Source organism: Sinohyriopsis cumingii, chromosome 18, assembly GCF_028554795.1.
Source record: "Sinohyriopsis cumingii isolate HCF-2022 chromosome 18, ASM2855479v2, whole genome shotgun sequence".
Taxonomy (NCBI): Eukaryota; Metazoa; Mollusca; class Bivalvia; order Unionida; family Unionidae; genus Sinohyriopsis; species Sinohyriopsis cumingii.
Window position 1 is genome coordinate 73,825,475 of NC_142978.1, and position 26,345 is coordinate 73,851,819.

Here is a 26,345-nt window from a genome sequence, read left to right on the forward strand (position 1 = left end):
CGACCCACGGGAAGCTACTGGCAGGCTTTCTCACGCACCCACGTTAGCCAAGTCTGAGACTCGAACCACCCGTAAATTTTGTTTTACATAAATGGCTATACACACATTTAATTACCAGTGTATGCACTGTATACGAGATAAGTGTTTAATTTCTAAATTTGACGACAAATTATTATTTGAATGAAAATTTCTTTTTCTTTCCTGTTTACTTTTATCCGATTTAAATTATTTATTTGTACATTTTAATCGTGTCATTTAACGTCACGTATATATCACACGCACGCACGCACGCGCGCACACACACACATACATACATACATACATACATACATACATACATACATACTTTCTCCATCTATTTAATAACATTATTTTTAATAAAAGGAAATCGAAACAGTAGTTTCCACCTCCGTTCTTTTCCAGAAATTTTTTTAACAACAAACATCCGATATTTTGAAAGGAGGCTGAACTGTGTGGAGCAGATTGGACGATTTCCAGTTGGTTTCTTTGCAGAACACGTAGTCGGTTATTGTGGGTGTAATATTATTGTTGTGCTACTTGTTCAAATAATCGTGTTAAATACCAATGAATGAAATTGCGCGCATGTATTGATAATGGCAACGACGTTCGCTTCATTATCTGTTTTGCGAATCATTTATCATTTATAAGATTGTACTTTTTAAGGTCATGTGTGAGGAATAGTTTCGTATTGATCTAAGTTCGGTTCCTGCATGATTTAAATCTGCCATCTAAGTTATTTTGAATCGGTTATATACCCTTATCGAAGTAAAGATCAGTGTAGGGTAATGTGCTTTGACGGTTACTTGATTGCTTCCGGTGATAGAAAATGCGAAAACTTTACAAAGCTGACGTGTAATTATCTGTAAAGAGACGTGTTACTCTGCATTGCATCACTGAAGTTATATATCGTCCGGCACGTTGCTGCTGATGGTGTATGTGAACCCTTCAGCTTTTATTTCTGTAGACATACCAATATTATTACAGAAAATAAGAAATACCTGAACAAACTTACACGTGTGCTGGATCTTATAAGAATCACACCAAAACTGTCACCACGAACTCCTTTATCCGGGGTCTGCACTCTGTCCAATAACATACTCTCATAGCAAATATGTATCATACATCTTCATGGGTATTTGATAACATCCAATCTGTACGAACCGGTTTTAATTCAGATATTTGTAACCTTTCGTCCCCAAATCCGCACCTATATCGTCTGTTGGATCGTCGTTTGTATTTCTATCATTGTGATATCTTCCTGTTTTAATATCTATGTTGCTTTTGTCCTTGCAATTTTCGACCCTGAACGGAATTTCTTTATGTAAATCACCACCTCTACGTGCTGTTCTGGCCGTTTCTCTGGGAAGAACGTGCTTGGAACATCTCTTTTCAAGGTGACCGGTGCCGGCGTCTCTGTAGCGATAGTATAGAGTAAACTTTCCGGCAAAAATTGGGATAACCATACCAACAATTATTACACCAGCCATAGCACATATTACAGCTACGATGTAACCAAACATGGTCCCTGGGACAATATCTCCGTATCCGACGGTTGCCATGGTGATTAGTCCCCAATAGAGTCCAATAAAGACATTGTCAAAGGCCAAGTCGTTGTACACTTCTGCATAGTATATGCAACATGCATAGATCGTGAGAGAAAATAAAACAATCAACATTAACAGAAGAAGCTCACCCAGACATGCCTTTAGGGCTAAAAGGAGCACCCGTAAACCACGGTAATAGCGCGCCAACATGAACATACGAAGGGCTCTGAAGACCATGAGTATATCCATGGCCAGACTCAACTGTACGCCAGAATCTTTGTGCCATACAGTACCATCAACCATATCAATAATGAACCGGCACCACATGGGAATCAAGCATACAAGATCAAATATATATAGGCCTGAAAACATTTTTTTAAGAGAAGGAGTGACCAACAAACGCAGGATAAAATCCACTGTGAAAATGAACATCACCCCATTCTCAAGGAACCTTAGGGCGTCATGTGGTTGCGTAATTCTCAGGCGATTGATTTTGGAACTCTCGTCTAGAGTATCATTATTTGCTGCAGAGTTGTTGGAAGGTAGGACTATGTGGATGGTTCTGGGTACTCGGCATCCCTTCAATGTGCCCAAAAGTACGGTGATGACGGACAGAATGATCAGCAAGTAGTAGATCACTCCCCACACCTGAAAAAATTGATGGATTGATTGAATAAATACTCAAGAGGTAAACCTATGGAATCGTGGCGTACCATGGACCATAAGTTTCCATTTCCAGGTGCTGAATTGGCGCCGATTCTGAAACTAGTTATACACCCCAAGTTAAAAATAAATACACGCAATGAATAAATTTACCCCAGACTTTAAGCGGATGTTTCAAATGACTCCGGGCATGCCTCAATAGTAGACGAACGAATGGGTCTGCACGTCTACAGAAAAGAAACATCTCATTACATTTCAGTTGAAATCTGATAGCAATTGCTCCAGAAAAATTTGGAACTCACAATCATATAGCAAAATCTCGACCATCATGACCTTGGTCTTGACGAGGTTAAGATGAACGTCAAGGTTGCGTACATATCAAATAATCTTCATTGATAATATCTTCTAAATATGTAATTAATATAGAAATGGTACACGGCTTGCTCAGTGCAAACGTTTGCGGAAAACGAAAAGATTGGCATTGCCTCGTCTTCCGGAAACTATTGGAGAACGAAACTCAGGTTGAAGCTTCAAGTCCAACAATTCTGACCACCTTCTGTATCCTAAATTATCCTGAAGTTTGTAAGATAAAACATTTTCTTCACTTTGGTCCCTGATCTGATACAGTTCGCTTAAGTAGTCGTTCTGCAGGTATCGTGCAGGATGTCACAATAGAGTTAAATGGGTCCACAAGATAAATATTAGTCAAAAGATTATAAAATCACCTTGAAATGTATGTTTAAAATAGTGTAGCAGGAGCCGACGGTATGCATTCAAACTAAAATGTCGCAGAGGGAGGGGAGAGAAAGTGAAAACGGCACACAAAAGACAAAGAAGTCAACATTTGGTTGCTTGATTGCTTCTGTCTGTCTGCCCTATAAATGCCTTAAATTTTGTCATTTGTTTAAAATGTTTACTTCGATCTGAGTTCAAGACCTAACCTTATTTCGAACTTTTAATTTAAAATGGCACACATCCTGGACATTTTATTGTGTTTTAGGTCAAGGTCAAGTGAAATAAGTATATATAGGATGAGATAAACACTTATTCATTCCTGTTTAAAGTTCAGCCCGTGGAATCATTTCCTTTCGAACTAGCGTAAAAAGGTTACTGGGATAAACGCAAAATAGACACGAGACCTCCATTTTGAAAGTTGTGTTTTGTACCAGTGTAGCATGAGGCGACGATCTTCTCTCTAAATGATATGACGTATGACAACTTATGTTTCACACGTGGAGTCTGTTGGTTGTATTTTTAGGGGATATGTAAGGGGTAAGAGTTTTCCATAGGAAAAATGGAAGTTTGCTCTAAAAATGAAATTAATTGCCATATTTTGCTTTGCTTGATAACAAAACTAACTTCTTTATCTCCCGTAACCTCCCTCTGATCCCTCTTATAATGTTAAAATATTGACCATATTCTATAATATCTCCACCCTACCCTACCCTACCCTACCTTCCCTTTCTAAGAATAAAACTACCATCATCATAATATTTACATTTCAATACGCAGTTATCGACTTTCCACTACCTAGATGTCTAATATCCGGCACCCACATATATACTATCAACCAATTAAATATCATTCATCAACAAATTGAATATTTACTATCAACAAATTAGATATCTACTATCAACCAATTAAATGTCTACTATCAACCAATTAAATGTCTACTATCAACCAATTAAATACCTACTATCAACCAATTAAATGTCTACTATCAACAAATTAAATATCTACTATCAACCAATTAAATGTCTACTATCAACAAATTAAATATCTACTATCAACCAATTAAATATCTACTATCAACCAATTAAATGTCTAATATCAACCAATTAAATGTTTACTATCGGCATTCATTTATGTAATATCAACCAACCAGTTGTCTACTAGCCAGATCAACTGAGTGAGAACAATTTACACTGGCACAGTTAGTCCGGGAATATTTTATACTGGAATAAAATAGTTATGCCAACTGCGGAAGATAATATTTTCATATTAAATAATTAGCGATATATATATATATATATATATATATATATATATATATATATATATATATATATATATATATATATATATATATATATATATATATATATATATAAATGGCACAAAAATCACATATTGATGTGTATAGTATTTTGAAAGAATTTATGAGCTTTTCTGATTCTGTGATTTACATGTATGAGAACAGTGGAGTGTGCGCAGCCTTACAGGAAAGTTTTTGTTGTAGGGTTTAACGTCATTTTCAGCACAAGATAGGCTATACATGGCGGCCAGTATAAATGGTAGATGAAGAACCCGGGAAAACCCCGAAAAGAACCACCGACCCACGAGAAGCTACTGGCAAGCTTTCTCACATACCCACATTGGCCGAACACGAGACTCGAACCCACGCAGACACAGGTGAGATGGCAGTGATCCGTAACGGTGAGCGCTTTAGACCATTCGGCCACTCGGGGCCCCATTACAGGAAAGATTAAATGCACCCTACAGATTTGTTATAGGATATTGTACGACTTTTATAACACGTACTAGCAACTTTTGATAAAGTAAGAACGTTCTTGGAAGAGTAACGAACCCATGCGGTCAATACTAGAGGATGCCACACTAATCATAGGAGGTTTAAAGATTATAAACAAGGATTATAATATGCTTGAAGTTCATGAATGTGAGAGCACAGTAGATGGTGAGTTTCGAGTTGGTGTGATGCATTATTACAAAGGCAAATGTACGGTGATTTCACCAAATAGCCGTATTTTGGCACATGAAACATCAATTCTAATTAATGTATGGCATAATATAATTTTCAATTAATAAACGAGATTATCAACTATAATCCAATAAAGACTAATACGGATTTATGTCGGTTTAGGTTAGATAAATAATATTTTCTATGAAAGAATATTATTCCGATATACCTTCAAAGTTCAATGGCATTGGGACAAAATCAATACAAAAATGTATACATTGGAAAACGTAAACTATGTGTTAGAACTTGGCATTACGAATACTTTCAACCACATCTGCTCGCATTACGTATTGGTTTTCGTGCTAGACCATGTCTTAAATGCAGTATTGGAATCAAACCACGTAATCAGCATTCCCGGCATGTGGACATGTTTGCGAGTATTATCATGCACGCCGGCGAAAATTCGCTATCACAACACATATGGACCCTTTCTTATAGAAATACTCGACAACGTTGAGGAAACAAATGACAATGTTGATGAAATAATGGTAGGGATTAAATCACAGTTTCTGATCCTGGTTGAGTAAAAAGACTTTTAAAAAAATATTGGCGCAGTTCGCAACCGCATCAGACTGTGAGACAGCTTCTTGAAACTGTAGCACGATTAAATATACAAATTCTTCCACTAGCCCAAATTATACCAATACTCGAGAATCAACATGACCGCCGTAATATCGTCAACGATGCAGTTTTGCCTATGTTCGTGAACAAGACCTCCGTCGTATCGCATCTGCTATCGAGACTGTTGAGTATATTAGCAAATAAACAGACCCCGAGTTTAAGTTTCACACGCGCAGGGGTAAGTTAGAAATTACAAGGCAATCATCTGACTCATAAAAATCAGGCAAAGATGCCATAAAACATTTTTCGAAGATGCGTCAGGGAATTATGTCAGCATTAGAGTACCCAGGCACCTCCAGTGTTAAGGTTTACATTGTTCTGCATTTGGTCTTCATTTTGCTGCTTAACTTCCTATCAAAACTCAGTTCACGAGACAATGATGTTCAACGAAAAATGAAAGTATCATTTGTCATCTTTGCGGACTTTGAATGTTTAAATATTCCAATGGAAACCATCGACGTTCAATCAAATACAACGCAAGTAACTGACAAAATTTCATGCCGGTTTTGTTACTCTGTTGTTAGATGAGTCGCTCAACCTGAGCCGCCAATACTGTAACACGCCCAGTGCGCCACAATCACGGTTGAAATGAATACGAAATCATCTGTACACGCTGTATCATGACTCGTGATAATATTATTGAGTTTTGCGCGGCTACTTATTGTTGGATATGTGATGGTCACTTTCCGACTGATAGTAATGGAACTGGAAGTTCTAAATTTCGTGATCATGTCGTATAACTGGCGCATACAGAGGTGTTGCACATACCGAATGCATTATGAATCTTCAAATTAAACTAAATAAAATAAAACTTCCTGTTGTATTTCATAACCCGCGTTGATATGATTGCCCATTTAATAACGCATGCAAACCCTCCACCCTCAAAGGTGCCAATATTAAAATGGAAAAATACATGACATTTAGGCTCACATAGCTGTAATTCATCGATTCGTTATATTTTTGTTCTAGCCTGGACAAGCTAATTACCAACCTGTTGATAGCAAGGTTCAAAGTCACCAGTCGATATGTCACCAGTCAAATAACCCTGACAAACCGAACTATATGTTAGAAAAGGAATGGATGTTTAGAAGTTTGATGGCACACAGTTGCCACCATAAGTGCACCTTTCCCACCGTTGTCTCGCGAAGGAATTTCAGAAATAAATTGTGACCGTGCAAAAACCGCATTGGGACTATCACGATTTGGATTTGAGAACATATGCGTTTTTGTCTTTAAGACGTTTCGCAATACATCCATGCGTGTATACAAGTTCGATCCCGCGCATTTGTTTTACGTCACCGGGAATGGCATGGGATGCGTTGTTGTCAAAAATCAAAGTGAAGATGGAACTGCTCAATGATACCAATCTGCATCTGTTTATTGGGCATCTTACTTCAGGGCGAGATTTCGATTAAAAACCATCGATACTCTTGCGCAAACAACCCCAAAGTAGCCGGATATGACCCCGATATTCCAAATAGCTGCAACATGTATCTGGACACAACTAATGTTTAAGGATGGGCAGTGATGGAGCCCCGCATGTTGGTTTGTTTCAATAGATTTATCTCACAATTTTAAATACATAAAAACAGATTTGCGGATACAACCATAACAGTGACATCGGGTACTTTTTAAGTTGATCTGGAGTATCCAGAGAACATTCAACACCTTCGCAACGACCACCCGCTAGCAGCAGAGGTAATGACTGTCCCAAGTCATGTGTGTTTCTGTAGCAATGTTTAATCATTGAGGAGTTAGGTCGCTCCCATACAAAATGCACCAAAACTTGTTCCAAATCTAAGCACCAAACGGAATTATAGTGTGCATGTGTGAAACGCAGTATTATCTTCGAGCACGCATTTGTGCTTCCAGAAAATACCGGGTGCTTTCGTTTAACCAGAATGGTTGGATGGTTCCTTATATCCATATGAATACAAATCGGTGAGCGGATGCTAAAAATTAGTATGGGAAAGACTTTTTTAAAGCTCATGAATAATTTCGTATTCGGAAAAACGCTCGAGAATTTGCGAAAGCGAATTCGAGTCGAACTTATTCAGGGCAGTGAACAAGACAAACTTTGAAGGCTCATCGCGGACCTGACATTTCAGTTCCGGGAGATCTTAAATGATGGACTCATTGCTGTACATAGTAAAATAAAATCGAAACTGAAGCTGATGGAATGCGCTAGTGCACTAAAAGGACGTTAGTTACAGTTCTGTATTCACTGGAATGACTCGTAATTCCTCTTACACAAATTATATGTTGCTGCTTGCCTCCCATATCTACACCAGATGTGGACTCTCATTCTAACGCCAAACTGTAGCGTGTTGACTGTGCTGAAAAATGAATTCGGTCTGAAATTGTAAATGCATCGATAGCGCCCTAAGTGCTAGAACTCCAGATATGAGATCGAGCACTCCAAGATCTCATCCGTAATTCTTGTTCGTACTGATGTATATTAACATATCTAACACAAATCCTCAGTTGGTGCTTCTTTGTTGTGTTTTCTTTTAGCTGAATTGATTTGTAATAACAGTGGCCATGTTAAAGTCTCTTGCTTACCTGCGTTTAAGGTCATGTGCGACTCTTGTTGAAACGTTGGAGTCAACGAATCGGCTTTTTTGCCTTTGCTAGCAAAATCTACTGCGGTTTTCGCGTACCTGTATCATCGCTCATGCACTTTTACCAGATACGACAGACGTTAGCCGCTTCAAACGTTGTTGATGGACGTCATTACCAAAGGTCGAGAATCGGCTAATTTGACTTTTAATCGGTTGAACTGCGGCGTCTTTTCCTCTTTATACAACCGGGTGTTATGTTTTACCGTAACGTCGCTTAATGACGTAGCAGAAACCGAGTGGACGCTGGTTGGAGATCTTACATGTATTGTTTCTACAAACAATCAATCTCTTATTTTTCACAGACACGTTAAGGTCCTCGAGATCAGTTTAATAAAAAAAAAGGATATTAAAGTAAGGCTTTTTTTTCTTCCTGGCTCTGTTAAGAAGGTTCTTTGAGGCTTTGAGGCTATACATCGACAGTCTTTCGGGAAACTCTCGAGAAGGTTAGGTGGTGAGAAGGCTTAAAGGCATCGGAAGAATACATGCTTTGGACGTTCGTGTTTTCTACTAATAAATACCATCCGGAAAAAGTCTTTGCGTGGAACTGCCTGCCATCACCTGTCAATAACAGAAGATTGCCTGCAGGGACGTCATTGGAGGTGGGGTGTGTGTGTGTGTGCATTTGCATGTGCTGTAAAATTGATGTAGCCTACATACCAAAATTAACAAGCCCGTCATATTTTGACTCCCCCCCCCCCATCAAGTTTTGTCCCCCCCCCCCCACCAAATCAAGTCTCCGCACCCAATGAAAAAAATTGAAATGACGTCTCTGATTGCTGGTCCTGTCCAGCACTTTGCCGGTGATGCGTATAATGTAAAGCACGTGGTCCCATAAAAGAGGATAACAGCAATAGTACGGCTATTGTCCTCGAACTTTGCGATCTCTTATACCTTCATCGTAAACTTAAACTTGTCAAATTATAACCTTCCCTGACATTTGCTGTATTTGCTGGTACGCCCGTTGTGATCGCCATCTGGAGGATAGAGGGCAGAAGGGAAGGCTCATTCAAAACATCGGAAGTCATTGTTTTCGACGTTGATTACTGCTCTTTTGGGAATCCACCTTGGTGTGGGTATATGCCCTTTACATCGAAACGGGCGGTACTGTGAAATGTAGAGCTTTATCTCCTCGCACCGCATTACCACCAGCCTGAGTGCTTGTTCATTAATGTTTCCAGCCGCTTCTCGATTTTAGATATGACCTTAAGTATCAACTAACCGAACCGATCCGGTGGCCTTGTGGTTAGAGCTTCCGCCTAGGATGCGGGAGGTCGTGGGTTCGATCCCCGGCCGAGTCATACCAAAGACTTACAGAAATGGTACTGCCGCTCAGCAGTAAGAGGTTAGTGTGACTGGGTGGGACATCATGCTACATGTCTGCGGAATGATGTCCCCAGGGCTGGATATTACTATAATCTGCCCATTGCAGACATCAAAGCGATAAGACTGAAAAATTGTTAAAGCTACGTTAAAAATCCAAATCACATCACACATCACATCAACTCACCGAGGTCATCGGCCAACAAAGCTCTTTAGCTCAGCTAGCTAATAAATAAGCTTGCATGGAAATATCTCACCTTTCTATTATAATCGTTTCTAACTCAGCCCTAACACTAGTGTTAAAATCAACAACTTTCCTTCCACTCCCTTGTGTGAGAATATTCATCGGGCTCGAGGTCATGACTGTGAGAAGCTTGGAAAGGTCCAGTTCTAGAGGGTGACGTTATTTGATAGTCGACAATTGTATCCTTTCCGAAACGACCTCTTTTGAACGAGTATTGGCAAAAGGACTTGAGTGATTAAACATTTCCTCCACCTGTGTTTGATTGTCTTCATAACCCGTGTCTTATCTATATATTGGTGTGCATACCTAAATTAATAACTTAAAAGCAACGAAGATTATAATAATGGTAAAACTTTGCATTACTGTCTCAGTGTGGAGTTTAATTCTATATAAAAAAAAAGGCAGACTTATTTATGGATGTGTAATCTTACTCACACACAGCATCTAAATGCAAGCGAAATAGGAAGTGGAATTGGTCGATTACAAACCACATTAGTGTCAGGCGTAAATATAAAAACGTGTCCTATGGCTTTTAATTTAAGGAAATTCGCGTGAACGAGTGCTGATTATAATTCTGCTGCTGAAATGGTGTATGGTATGTGCCGAGCCATACATCCGGTACACTTTTATATCTAAATGATTTTTCAACAAAATCTATTTAAAAAATCCGGCTCGTGTTTTTCTCTGTATTACCTTATTGATACTCCACCCACCATGGTTTAAAACCGACATCACTGACAACAGTCATTGCCAATAATTCATATATATATATATATATATATATATATATATATATATATATATATATATATATATATATATATATATATATATATATATATGTGTGTGTGTGTGTGTGTGTGTGTGTGTGTGTGTGTGTAATTCTGCGCAACGATATTTCGTTTCTGTAAACATCACGTATTATTTTTGTTTTTAAAAAAAACATTTTGTATCAAGAAAAAACGATCGTACTTTAATTAAGGAGAGTGATATTCATAAAGTGTACAAAAATATTCCAGCTCGAAATGCATATGAAAATGTGATTTCTAAATGTCAACATGAAAACCCACTCCATGACCTTCTTGAATTGCTAACCCATAAAAATCCAATCTACTATGTATTTTTTAGAATCATACAAATAAATACATTATATAAAAGACGGAAATGTATACCTTAAAACAATACTGCATTTTAATCCAAGTTTCCAGTTTTGCAAGTTGTCCCACACGTACAAAAGCGTCTGCTACCCAACGTGTCAACTTGCCGCTAGAACATAAATTTTCAAGAAATTTCCCGGCTTATAGTCTGTTTCTAAATTCTTTAGTAATTTTTCCCCATCAACAAGACGTTTTAAACACGTTGCATCCTATTCATTGTTGTTTTTCTTCCACATAGTAGCTTTTTTATTATAAAATGTTGATCTTTACTAACTTTTTTACAGATCGGTTTAGTTTGCTTAATATCTCTTGCCATTTATTGGCATTTTTACGTCGAATTTTGTAAAACTAACTATAAACCTGACCTAATTACTCGACTGAACTGCTGACAAAAACAGTCCAAAGTAATGTATTTCGTTTATATAGCCCGATGGATAAAAATTACATCTTTTCAAAGCTGTGCGCAGAATATTCCGACATATCGCGAGTCAGAAAAACACAGGGGTGGTATCCCGTGTCCAAAATTAATATTATTTTGAACAGAATATCCTGGTGACAATCGCCTCTTTTCAAATGGTAAGCATCGCTGTATTTTATTTTGTTCAATCGGTCGAATTTGGTATGCGTTTTGCTTCAATGTTGGAGACAGAAACCTTAATTAAGTGTGTAGAAATGCCCGACAGCATTGTGTATGAGGCCGAGTTTTATTAACTGAACAGGCCAGTCTCGGTGTACTCTAGTACTAATATTAATACCCTTACTCCTACCTCGTGGACAGGGTACTAACATGGGCATATACGCGTCAATGGAGCAAGCCGGGTGTGATTCACACCTGGCGCTCTTTTAGCCTAATATCAACAATTTGAACATATTCCTTGCATATAATCTAATAAATTGTGTAGTCCTCTTATTTAATACCGGAAGTATCGAAAATCATTGTAGAAATAGTTGTAAAATCTCGTTTACCTTTTTTATCCGATATTTTTGTTTAGATCGTCCACCATATTAGTTCAAATAATGATCACTTCCGTTCTCAGCCTCGTTTGTGTGTGTGCCATATAAGGACACGAAGCCTTATTTGGAAACGTAAACAAATTGTAGTAAAAATTTTGCGCGGTTGGAGTCAGAAATTCTGCGCATTAAAAGTAAATACGGTTTATCGGCAACTTTGAAATTTCACCAAGAAGCGATTATTCGCCACTTGATTGATAATAACATAGCATAGAATATCCAAATATGGTCTGGCAAGTCTTACGTAGAAAAGGGGTCACGACGAGAGTCTCGCGTTATCTGTCATGGCGGACTCGGTGAGGTTAGTGTAACCATGCCAAATTACTGTATCGTGTAAGGGCTTAATAAATTCAAAATAAGCCAAACTTCTTTCGCAACATGATTATATTTATGTGGTAGATTTCTACACTGTTTGTTTTTCTGACATGAGTGATGATTTTTGTTGCTCCATTACATGATATGGGATCAGTTCGTAGCCTCAACCATACTTGAAATTTGCCTTAACAATAATAAAAATTAAAATGAAACGCTAATAATGTATACTGACTTAAAGGACTCCTGATGTAACGTAAATTAAATGACCGAAGAAAAATCTCTAAAAAGGCGTAGTGTTATTTTCCAACTAAAATTAAGTATATTATACAACTGGCGCAATCTGATTAAAATCAGATCTCCGATGTCATACATGAAGATCTGAGAGCGACCGCTTAGTGGTCATGTTCTGGTAACCTATGTTATTACCATAATAATAATCGCTAATTTTATCGACCAATAAGATGAAGTCTTATATCTTCGCGTTTGGAGACTAAGCAGTGTGTGTGAAGAGCATGAATGTGTAACGAACGATTTGATTCAGAGTTTTGAAAGCTGCATTTCTATTGACTATCTTAAAGGTCACCAGAACAAGACCCTTAAGCGATCTTCGTCAGATCTTCACGCAGGATAGCGAAGATCTGATTTTAATCAGATTGACAATTGTCGTTGCTTAGGAAAACTACTGGAGACTTTACATATATAGTCTGACTATACATCTCCGTTTGTTTGTACCCCCTACCGATTTCAATAATGGAAAACTTTAAGGTGATAAAAAGTGAAGGAACTTAGTCAATTCATTCATTGATTTATAAGTTCTAACCTGACTATGAGTAGAGTGGCCCTAACACCGTCATCATCTGCGCGTTTCATGGTTAACGGAAGTTTTAAATATACTAGACGGACATGCTGGAGATCCATTTCCAGTTCCTGGACAAGTCCATTTTCAGCAAAGGGGTGTGTGCACGACACATACATATGTCGTCTGCTTCAGATATTTACAATGTTGAATAGAATGACAACAACAAATTTGCCTTCACGTGGATTTAACAAACGGTTTAATTTTATGTTCATGTGTGCAAACCACAAGGGATGTAATTCAAAACTCTCAACGTTCTGGTAATTTGATCCGCAACCATTAGCAGCATTTGAACCTGTCTCTATGGATTTCTTACGTACAATCCTGATGAAGAGTGCACCAAAGTCATGTGAACTTGATCCAGTTCCAACATCACTGCTGCTTGAGTGCTTAGATCCAGTATTGCCTTCACTAACTGATGTTATTAATACCTCTCTCTCAGCAGGGGAATTCCCATCATTTTTCAAAACTGCCACTGTAAAGCCTCTGCTGAAGAAACCAACACTACACCATAACGATTTAAAGAACTACCGCCCAGTTTCTAATCTCCCATTCATATAAAAAATCTTTGAAAAGATTGTTCTATCCCAGCTTCTATCTCATCTGAATTCAAACAGTCTTTTTAGCAATGTACAATCTGCATATCGCCCTTGCCACAGTACTGAAACTACTCTTCTAAAAGTAGTTAATGACATTCTCTCTGCTTTGGATAACGGAAAGATTACAGTCATCGCCCTCCTTGAGTTGTTTGCAGCATTTGACACAATACACCATGATATATTGCTTCACCGTCTCCAGCATGTATTTGGCATTCATGATACAGCCTTACTGTGGTTCAAGTCCTATTTGGTCAACAGGACACAAATTGTATCTGCAAATGGAATACACTCAAGCTCAGTTGATCTATGTTGTGGTGTTTCACAGGGGTCTGTTCTTAGACCTGTTCTCTTCATTCTATACACTCAGCCACTCTCAAGTGTCATAGATCATCATACAGTGTCTCACCACTTGTACGCTGATGACACCCAAATATACAAATCTAGCCACCCAACTGAAGCTGATGCTACCATCCAAGGTGTAGAGAGGTGCATTTCTGATGTGAAATCATGGATGACATGTAACAAGCTGCAGATGAATGATGATAAAACTGAGGCCATTCTGATTACAACAACACAAAGACTTTTTCATTCACATCCTTTACCTCAAACAATCAATATCAGCAACACCAACATTAAATTCACTCAATCAGTATGAAACCTAGGTGTTAGTCTGGACAGTACACTCACGTTGCACCAACATGTCATGAACATGTGCAAGGCTACATATCTTGAGCTGAGACGCATCAGCTCCATTCGCAAATATCTTTCAGTTGATGCCACTAAAACACTTGTGTGTTCATTAGTACTTTCAAGACTGGACTAATGTAACTCAATTATGTCTGGTTCATCTCAATATCTCCTCCAAAAACTTCAAAAAGTTCAAAATACAACTGCTTGGATCATACTTAGAGTACCACGATCAGAACACACCAAAATTTGTTCTCTGTGCTACGTTTCACTGACGGACTCTAGTCCAACATACCTATCCGACCTCACCCATGTGTGCACACCAGCAAGATACTTACGCTCCTCTTTTGACAATCGTATGCTCATTATTCCTACTATGAAAACAAAGTCATATGGACAGCGTTTGTTTTGCATACCAGGGGCCAGCAACGTGGAATGAATTGCCCACTGAATTTAGACACAAAGACACAGTGATCACATTCAAGATTGCTATGAAAACTCACTTATTTCGACTGCAAGAACAAACATAAAGACCTAATAATGTTTCCTACCTTAAATATTCTCAGCATGTTTTTTTTTCTCTCTTTTCTAATTTCATGGTGTTTGTGTTTGTAATCATATCATTATATATGTTTTTTTTTTGCTATAGGTGTTGTCTAATGTTGTAAAGCGCTTAGAGCTTCTAAAGATTAGACGCTATACAAAGTCTTAATTATTATTATTATTATTATTATTATTATTATTATTATTTACGGAATACCGAATAGGATGAAGTACGTCATTATGTTGTCGGATGGGAATAAGCTAATCCATAGTGTACGCAATATGGCGCCGTGTTAGTATGGAAAGTCTGTCAAGCATGAAAGGTGAATAGGATGCCAGTATTAGTGCCTTTCTGGTCACAGTCAGGTTATAAATTATAAATCAATGATTAAATTGACTTAGTTATGTGCAATTTTTATTTTTATCACATTAAACGTTTTCGTTATTGAAATGGGGGGGGGGGACAAACAAACGGGAATATATAATGAGGCAGTAAATTTCTACCATACCTTTGCTGGCTTAGAAGACTCGATGTCATCCAGAAATATAAATATTTTTTCTCGTAATTTGTTTAATGTTGACATTTCAACACTCTGGGGTTTATCTACGTTCAAGCCGTGTTCAAACTCTTTTTTGAGCACAAGATAGGTGGCATGTTCATGCATCATCTCACGGTATTTCTGTCTGCAGCCTCCGGCTATCGTTTCCGTGGCAAGTTCCCAGAAATCTAGTTCCTCTGAAATTTTATTTACACACACATCCAAAGGCATATGCATCAGACCATAGCGGTAGTAGTCTAGAATCCATTCAAACAAAACAGAGTTGCGATCGTAGAAAAATTCGTCTTTAACGGAGTCATATTCTTCGCTTGTTTTATTCAGTCGTGCAAGTTTTGAATTCGGGTGGTTCCTTAGAGTTCCTTTCGTAGTTTTAAATCGCTGTCCTCCTATGTTTAAAACCATTATATCCGAATCGTCTAGTTTAGGGATTCTATGATGGCTTTTCGTGATAACCTCAACTTCCGGTGCCTGTAATCCATCCGTTTGGTGCATCGCTGCAATTACACTAAATTATGCCAGAAATACTTAAACAAGTCTAATATCTATAATCTCTGAAAGAATTTTTTACTCGCACGTCATCAATGCATACTCAAAACCGTTTTAGTCTTTCTCGAACGACGCATAAATGCTATTATCAGCCATTAATAATCGGTACAATGCAGGCCACCGTTTATACTTGTTTACAAATGACGTCACATGTGACGTCAAAACCGCTCATTATATGTTAGTGCTCACACGCTCTCAACACAGGCGAACACTCGGAATTCGCTACTAAATCTTCATTTCGTCGCTGTTGTTTTGAAGTAAGTTGAGCCCCCTTGGAGTTCGAAACCCTCGGAGAGGAACAAGAGTACCTAGAGGAGAACAACATTGTTTAACAGAGACAACCTGCTAAGAATTAAACTAAATTCAAACCTGAAAACAGAAAATAGGCCAAGTTTGTAGAATATTCATATAAACGACAGTATTTATAAATTTCTAGCTATTCTTATTAATTCATTCGAATCCAAGTAATGTGAACAATGACAAAACAGAAACTTCTTAATGGTACGAAATCGGTATTGACGCAAGGAACTACAGATGAAACATAGACAGCCTCGTTTTTATTTTCAGAAACAAAGACTCTACCAACCCCCTTATCTGTTTGGAGACAATATGCTTCTTGGTTCACTACGACATATACAAAATACCCTTACTTTCTGTTTCCTACAGACAACACCCAACTACCCATCCACTCGAAATACAAATAAAATAATACCAGTCAACAATATCTTAACCTGGACGATACAAGTTTTGTTCGGCGATATACTTTCTGGCTCAACCTCTAACAACCTTATTTTCGTATTTCAAAAGCCAATAGCCTTCCACCAACCCCTATACTCAAAATCAAAATATCAAATCTGAATTTCACCTAAAATAAAACTTAAATTGTGATACTTACAAATAACAGCTTGGCAGGAATTTATTGTACTATAGAATAACAACTAGAGAAATAATACTTTGTGTATACAGAACTCATAAAAATGAGAACGAATTTATCATACTATAGACCACTCGTACACACTGTGATGTTACAATTTTATAGACTAATTTTATAAAATTTTATAATTGAGATAATTATTTAAATTTTATGGCGATATTATGTATTAAACACAAAAATAACTTTATTAGATCTAACTTAAGCTTAAATTTTCTATTAAAACCCTTTAAATAGTATATGTAGCCACGTTATAAAGTGTCAAATGTCTATATGAACAGTTGAAAGTGGTGAACTTAGAGGTTAAAGGCTAAACGAATAGAATTTGGTCAAAAATATAGCACCACTTAAAACACAGCTTCGCGTAGGAATTGTAGCTATATCCTTTTCATTGCTGATTCTGGACAAACCGTAAAGACACGACGTGACACTGGATCAAAACCAGATTTTTTTATGGTGCTTAAAATGGGCCGAAATCTAATTAACTGTATTAATCAAGTGGTATAAATAAACTAAATGAACATATAAAGTCTGACGTGATGTGATGTGATGTGATTTGGATTTTTAACGTAGCTTTAACAATTTTTCAGTCATATCGCTACGATGTCTGCAATGTGGCAGTTTATAGTGATGTCTAGCACTGGGGCATCATGCCGCAGACATGTAGCATGATGTCCCACTCAGTCACATTTTCCTGACACCGGGCCGACCAGTCCTAACACTAACCTCTTAATGCTGAGCGCCAAGCGAGGCAGCTGTTAGTACCGTTTTTGTAAGTCTTTGGTATGACTCGGCCGGGGATCGAACCCACGACCTCCCGCATCCGAGTAAAGTCTGACACTATTTCCTCAGGTGATAATATCAGATCATGATTAGAATTTGTTATTATACAGCCTTTAAAAAATTTAGATTGATTTTTTTTTTCCGCCTGAAGGCAAAGAAAATGTGTTTGCATATTTAAAACATCTCTTTTTCTATCACTGCCTTAAGTATAGCGCTTTCTGATGTTGCATTTCCATTGAAAATTCTAAACTCACTTTTCAGAAATTCTATTTCGTTTAATTATAGATAGATCTGGCAGTAGTTGGAAAGTCTTGTAGTCGTAATATGAAAATATCTGACAAGGAATATGAAATACATCCCTATAAAATATAAGGTAAATCTCTGATTCATATTTCACAATTTGTTAAATATTTTGCTGGTAGCATCAAAGTTGAATCTTTATCTCCATGGTCATTAAAATTTAGATTTAAATTCTTCTGCATTTTTAAAGCATGGAAGAATAATTTCCTTGATGTAAAAATAATGGGAAGATTAATATGTCTGAATTCAGAACTTGTCCGCATGCGATCATTTATAATAATCTAAATGGCAGCTATCTTAGACCAAATTTGTATATGACCTGAAGGTAATAAAATATTCCTTTGTAGAAAGTCATCGTTACCTTACAACAAAAGTCGGATAATAAAATACTGGTCCTTTAACAAACTTAAATTTAAATAAAATTCAGCTCAATTAAAATTTAACAATGATTTAAAATAAATTATTGAAGAACAGCGTTTATGGCATGTATACCACGTTCCTGCAAGTACAATTTCGTGTAAAAAAATCTCAGTAAATTTTAGGAACAAAATACACGTGATAGGTAAAAGAAAAAATACTCTGAATTGAAAGTTTAGATAACTGAACAATCGACATCCACATTAACAAACACGCAAGAAAAAGATCGCCAGAAGAGTCTGTTTGTCACGTGGATGGCCAGTGGCAAACAGATATCATTGATATACAAGCAAATCACTCAGTTAACGTTCGATACGAATGCATTTTGACTGCAACAGATGTCTTCGCGAGACATGTTTGAACTATAAAGGCGAATACAAGCGGAGACGATATAGATAGCGTTTTTAGAGAAATCGTTAATGAGCCACAAACAAAATACATAATTCGACAAAAGGAAATAAATTTTCGATCCAACGTACAAGGTATTATTCGAGAAAAAGTACAGAATACATTTCCACTTACTCTGACAAAGATGCGCCAAATATTTAAAAAAAATTAATTGCGATTTGTAAACGAAACTGGAAATGTTTCACTAAAGATTAAACTAGAGAATGGATATATGCATTGCTTAGCCTTATTGGTGATACAATAGTTGAATAATATCACACTACAATATTATAATACTAACACAGGTCGATATATATGCTACCATTTAAATTCATTGACCTAAAAGGTATATCCAGAGTCTGTATTAACGTATCTGATTATCTGACAACTGATACCTGTCCATCGTGGATATATGAGTTAACATCTCAAAATATAATTTTGCAATCTTCCTAATTTCAAAGAAGAACAATCCGAAACATAAATTTAAGTGACCCTTCTGTATATAAATTGGAAGACTTAAAGAAACAGAATAGAGAGGGGATATTTTATGAGGAGGATTTATCTATATTCAAGATGAAGGTTCAAGCTTAAAGACAAAAACAATCATGGGAAACAGAATTGGAATTAATAAAATGGAAGGGATGTGATTCGTATATTGGTTGGGAGCTAAACAAAAATATTTTTTTTTAGCTAAAATAAATGGAATATATTAAACTGGTTTCTGTAAAATTAAACGAACTATTGGAAATAATCAAAGACATTAATCTGAAAGACAATTCTTGTGACATAGTGTTTGACGTCATACTACCACTTAAATGTTCGCAAGATGTCTGCTGGTAAAGATTTTAGTCCAGTAAATGCCCAGCTAAATGTATTGATTAAATTCAGAGTTGAAGAATATGAAGTATTGCGTTCTGTACATTGGTAACACAGAACATTGTCTGTAAATACAAATAGCAGAAAATAAACGGAGAGCAAAGTTAAAATTTTGTTTGATATCATTGATACAAAATTTAGTCCGGAAATAAGTCATGCTACAGGATTATATTTCCACGAATAAATTATCAAACGCTACATATAGATGTGTATTGACTAAAAGAGGAGAAGATTCCTACATCAAGTCACAAGAAATGACAAAAATTAAAACGCCTTTGATATTATAAAAATAAAGACAATCGTTTTTTATGCTATAGAATCTAACATAAATCCACCAAAAAAATTGAATATATGCCACAAAAATAGAACCTTGACAAATATAAACATTGGTTTCATTAATGAAAATAAATATGAGACAAATACAATTGATAACGAATTCATTATTTGTAGAGTCCGCTTATAAAGCCAGTTAAAATGATAAAAAAGGAATAAGATGGTCACGTAGATATGTTAATTTTATTTTATTTGAACAATTTACATTATTGTGGAATAAAGGATTGATCAAGACGAACATCATATCAAGTAAGTAAAAGGTACGAAAAGTATTTTTGCAAGAACTGTCTGAATTATTTTTATTCTAAATTATCTTTTAAAGAACGCTAAAGAATATGCAGTAAAATATATAACACAATAAACATAATGCGTGAAGGGTTCTATTGTTAAATTCAAAAACTACTATTATTAACTAAAATACCAGTCAGTCATGAAAAACATACGAATGTACTCATGTGAAAGGTTTATTGAAACAAAAATACCATAAATATAACAAGTTTAGTTCAAGATGAGCAAATTAGGAATTAGCGAAGTGGATTATCCGTACGATGTCATGAAATATTGAAAATTGAATTATCTTGCCGACTTAGCCTCCTTAGCACTTAATATACCTTTAAATACTGACTTTAAAAAAAGTACTTTGATTGTTTGTATCTGCAATTGTGTTCTGTGTGATTGTTCTTACATTTAGTAATTTCCTTTAGTGTTATATGTTGCAAATATCACTGATATGTCTTTATTGCTTCATGTAATGTCAGTAATCAGTAATGCTCATTAGAACATTGCATATTCGTTGCTTGAATCACGTCAATGATAAATAAGTCTTATCTTGGGATATCTTGTTACCGTGTAGAACAAGGATTTGGGTTATATTTCAGCGTAAATTTTGCTCGGTGATTGTTAATTTGCCGTCTAGATTCATGCTTATATATTTTTGACTAGATTGCTAGCGATCCATTTAGATCGCCGTGGATCTTTTAATATTTTAACATAACAGACTTGCATTGAACGGGTCTGCACAACGATATCACATATCGTCTTCCATCTTCTATTCAATCTGTCACAAAGGTCAAAATCATTACAAAGATGACGTCAAATTTTATGTTTTTGATGACCATAAACTTCGAGTCGTCCAATACGTATAAACGGCTTTAGCATCTCCCAAAATATATGATGATCTGTGAAAGTAAAATCAAATTTTTAAAAAAATATTTTTGGCAAGATTATATCTGACATATTATGATTGTGCTACAACATTAACTTGTTTGTGTTGAGGTATAATACCAGGTTCATCGGCAAGTTTAACATCAGGTACAGAAACAACTATGTTTCTAGATCGAACTCGGGGTGCTTTGCAATCCGGTGTAAGGCACCATTATTAATCAGTGAACCTCTAGCGGTCTGAGGTATACTTTGTGTCATATGATCAATATCATCTCGAAGATCAGACAATCGTTGAAACATATCATATTTTATCAGCGACATTATGAACCTGCTGTTTTACGCGGTTAAAGTTTTATGAACAACAATAAAAATAGATCTCAAACATGTTACTCTTATTGTTGGATATAATCCTTACTCTGCGTTTAAGGTACTGTTAACAGATTTCCAGGTATCAGAACTCAAAAAAGATAAAAGATCTTTGTAAAATCTTAGGGATATCTTAAAGATGGATCTGTGATCAGCAATTTTGTGTTAAACATTTGAATAACATGGAACGCTTTATTACTCGAGCTAATTTGTGAACACATATCAACTTGAAGAGGCTATAAGAAACATGTTTCGTGGAGATATTAACGCAATGGCCCACTTCGAAGTGGAACGAGAAACAAATAATCCTATTTTGCTTAACAACGTCGAAGTTGATCCATGTTGAAATATGGTAAGATTTGGATAGAGTACGACAGAGAAGCGCTAAACAAATATGTCAACTGCTGCTCGACTAACAATGATGTTGCCGCTATACTAAACGGTAAGTGATTCGTAACGAAAGAAGATTCTATCTTCACTCGTTTTCGAAAATGCGGATTAGGTAATACTATCAGCAAGATATTTTACTGAAGTTGGATAAATATTAAAATATTTTGCCGCTGATGAGATTGAAGGAAATAATATTTATTCATCTGTGACAGAATGTGTTGATATAATAGGTCTATAATGGTTTTTAACGTTTCCAGTATTACCTTGTCTGCTATTTCCTTTCGAGGTAACAAGGTCAAGATGATTATCAACTTTATTTTCTTTGATGTGGTCAATGACAAGACCAACATGAATATATCCATGAAATACGTCATAAACAAAACGATGTGAGAGATAGTTGGCATAACTTGTATTAGTACCTCTAAGTATGACCTTTAAATATCCCATGTTACTAACATGACCAACAATTTTTTTTGTTTTGATGTTTCTAACAACTTCTTTTCTGTCAGCCCCGTAAAGATCATACATCAAATGATGTTTAAACTCTTTTTGCAATGACAAATTTTCAATAATATTGTCTGTAACATGTTCATTTACGTGATAACCTTTCATTCCCACTGGAATATCGTCATTGAACAACGTCCAAATAAAATCATGTAAAAACATTTTTGATTTCATTATCATCTTCTTTACTGTTATCCTGTATCCTTGTGATGTTAATATTCCAATTACATTTTTCGTTTTTAGATGTATCACAACACCAAGTTCATTGTCGGCAAACAAATCATATTTTGGATGACACTATAATATTTCCTGACCCATTGAAAGACCATTGACTATGATAGTTCGCTGATATAAATTTACCATGTTATACTATACATTTTTCAAATCTCTAATTGGCGATTTTGGATCTTACTATTAGAGAAATAGAAAACACATATGATATGATGTTGAAACTTGCAGATATCGCAAAACGAAGTTTGTTCGTGACAAAATATCATCCCTCAAAACATTGCAACATCATTTGCTGGATCTGACAACAGTTGGAGATTTTATTAATGTCAAGAACAACGATAACAAGTGTTTTCTATGGGCGTTATTATCAGCATTGTTTCCAGCTTGTGATCACGTTGATCGAGTTAGCAATTACATCAAACACGTCAGTGTGTTAAATTTCAGAGGAATAAAATTCCCGGTCTCTGAAGCGCAAATAGATAAGTTCGAAAAGCAGAATAACCGCGTGTTACCTGGTAGTATTAACGTGTACGGGGTGGAAGATGATAGATCGCTAACAATCTCTCCGTGGAAAGTGTCTGATCTCGCTAATAAAAAAAAACGATAAATCTTTTGTTGTATCAGGGGCATTATGGATGGAATAAAACTCTGAATTGATTACTGCGCCTACAATACAACTATCACAACGAAAAGAACTATTTATGTTTCAGTTGTCCCAGCTGGTATTAGATCGTCACCTTGAATATTATTCTAACGAACAACGAATATCTACGCCAAGATAAAGATGAAAACATGTTCATAAATATGTTTCCATGGATCATAATTCATTAACTACAGACTCATGATGAAAGTTCCGTTTATAATATACAACGATTTCGAGTCGATTCTACTTCCTCTGCAAGGAGCAAAAAAACCTGATAAATCTTCTGCAAGAAAAGTACAAGAACATGTTCCATGTGGGGTCGCATACAAAGTTGTATGAGCTGCTATTAAACGTTTATCAAAACAGGTTAAACTTTATCGTGGTGTCAATCCTGCTCTGTGGTTGTTGAAAAATCGTATCAACGAGGTTAATGCCATCATGATGTTGTTCGACAAGATAACGAAAATGAAACATTTGACTGTAAAACAAGAAATATAATTTGCTTCAGAAAAAAACATGTCACATCTGCGAACAAGTGTTTACGTCTGAACTTGGATCTGATCGAGTAAATTATCATTGCCATATTATAGGTAAGTATCGCGATCCAGCTCATGACAAATGCAATCTTAAATATACCGCACCAGATTTCGTTCCTGTTGTCGCACATAACTTCCGTGAATACGATTCTCACAGTATCGTAGAAGCGCTCGACAACAAAAAATATAATAAACAGCCCTAAAATCAAAAGCAACGATAAAATAAAATACATTTTAAACAATACGGAAAAGAATATGCCTGTGACACTCGGCAAGTTGAGATTTATGCATAGTCTCCAGTTCATGGCGGCATCGTTAAACGAACTCGTGAAAGGATGTGGAAAGTATGATAATTTGATCGATCATTTCGGTGGCAAAGCAAATTTACTTACAAGAAAAAGTATATTTCCATACTAGTATCTTGACGATTGGAGCAGATTTGAAGAAACAAGTTTACCTGACAGGGAAAGTTTTTATTCTCGATTAAATCTTGAAAGTGGCAGCAATGACAACTATGCTTACGCTCAGCAAATGTGGAATGATTTCGACTGTAAAACACTTGAGATTATCATGACCTGTATCTGATCATAGATGTGTTGTTGGTCGCGTATATTTGAAAATTTCGTAGATGGCAGTGCTGGTAAATACGGACTTGACCCACCATGGCATTACTCAGCACCGGGTTAGTCTTGGGACGCATTACTCCAGCAAAGTAAAATAAAATTAGAATTGTTAACAGACCCTGACATGTTTTGTTTCATAGAACGTGGAATCCGAGGTGGAATAAGCTATAACAAAAACAATAGGCCCGCGCTAATAACATGTACATGAGCAACTATGGTAAGACATTGCCGTCGTTTTTCATAGTTAATTTGGACGCCAATTATCTTTATGAATATGCAATGTCTGAGCCGATGCCGTATGGCACATTTCATTGGGTATGTCCGGAGCAGTTTTTCAAAGAAACGGATAAAATTGTACATGACAATATTGGTTATTTTGTTAATGTTGATCTTGACTATCCCGTTGATCTTCATGATGCTCATAACGACTATCCATTTTCCTGAGTCAATGCTGATCGATTACAGTTTGTTATCAGAAAAACAACGTAATTACCCATCTAGTTCTAGCACCAGTGGTAAATCTGTTGTTCAAAAACTAGTACCAAATATTCTTGACACACGGAGATATAGTTTGAAACATGCACTTGATCATGGTCTGGTACTTAGAAAAGTTCATCGTGTGTTAAAGTTTAGTCCATTGTGTTGGATGAAAGATTATATCGACTCTAATACTAGACAAAGAGCAGCTGCAACAACAGAATTTGAGAAAAACTTCAAGCTCATGAACAATAGCGACTTCGGAAAGAGCATGGAATACATTAGAAAGAGAGTCAATAGTGAGAACGTCAATAACGCTGAACGTCGTACTAAGCTTGTATCATCTGATAATTTTGTTAGTATGACAATTTTGTAAGAAAATCTTGTCGCGATACATAACAGAAAAACAAACTTGAAGTTGAATAAACCAGTTTATGTTGGTGTGGCAGTACTTGAGATATCAAAGACGTTAATAAACGACTTTCATTACAGTTTTGTTAAGGTTGAGTGGCCTGATGCAGAGTTGATATTTACAGATACTGACTCGTTTACGTACAATCTAGAATCTGATGATATTTACAAAGAATTTTATGAACACCATTATCTGTTTGATCCTTATGATTATCCAACAAACAGCGGATATCACTGCGACGACAATAAAAACATAATATTATTGCTTAAAATTATCTGATAATAAGGTTTTAAAAAGCCAAGAGATTAAAAAGAAATGTGGTAGGTAAAGAAATCGGATCTGATAATTATAAGTCGGAGTTAGACGTTTTTCTTTTTGTGTGGTTATGTTGAAATGATGGCAATAAAATCAAATGATGATGAAAGATCCTGCTCTGATGGAATTAACACATTTGCGTTGGGATATAAAATGTCTGATAGTGTTGATTTCAGCAAGGTGTTGTTTTTAGATTGGTTACTACAGTAAATCGCCAGTGATATCATTTCAAAACTAATGATAGTAAAAAATTTGTGTGAAATATGAAATATGATGGAAGTTACTACGGTGGAAGATACAACGTTAAAGATGAAGATAATTCTCTTCCAGGGTAAGCATATGACGATTGTGCTTAACAACGAGAAGTATAACACGTACTTCAAAAATAGAAACAAGATAAAGTTGTCTCTGGTTTGTAATGATTATTCGGAATATTTTGATAAACTTGCTTTGATCACAAAAGAGCTCGTTAAAACTATTGACAATCTTAATAATCCAAAATAAACAAATACACATAAATTACAATAGATGATGAGCTAAAAATGTTACGTTAATAAGACAATAGTTTCTCATGGAAACTTTATAAAAATG

At 36.1% G+C, this 26,345-nt stretch overlaps 1 protein-coding gene across 1 annotated transcript; it reads right to left on the minus strand.

Annotated features, from left to right (window-relative positions):
• Positions 1-825: 825 nt before the first annotated feature.
• Positions 826-15,922, minus strand: LOC149776981 (potassium voltage-gated channel protein Shaw-like). Its single transcript, XM_089941365.1, has 2 exons — positions 15,470-15,922; positions 826-2,213 (listed from the first exon to the last, which is right to left on the minus strand). The coding sequence occupies exons 1-2, from the start codon at positions 15,920-15,922 to the stop codon at positions 1,188-1,190; spliced, it is 1,479 nt and encodes a 492-aa protein (XP_089797491.1). The 3' UTR covers positions 826-1,187.
• Positions 15,923-26,345: the final 10,423 nt, after the last annotated feature.

What these genes read in the sequence shown, in the direction of transcription:
- LOC149776981 (XM_089941365.1), bottom strand. Translation starts at nt 15,922, where the DNA reads ATGGTTTTAAACATAGGAGGACAGCGATTTAAAACTACGAAAGGAACT. An exon ending in AGTCTTCTAAGCCAGCAAAG is followed by an intron (nt 2,214 to 15,469) that starts GTATGGTAGAAA and finishes CAATTTTTTCAG; the next exon opens with GTGTGGGGAGTGATCTACTA.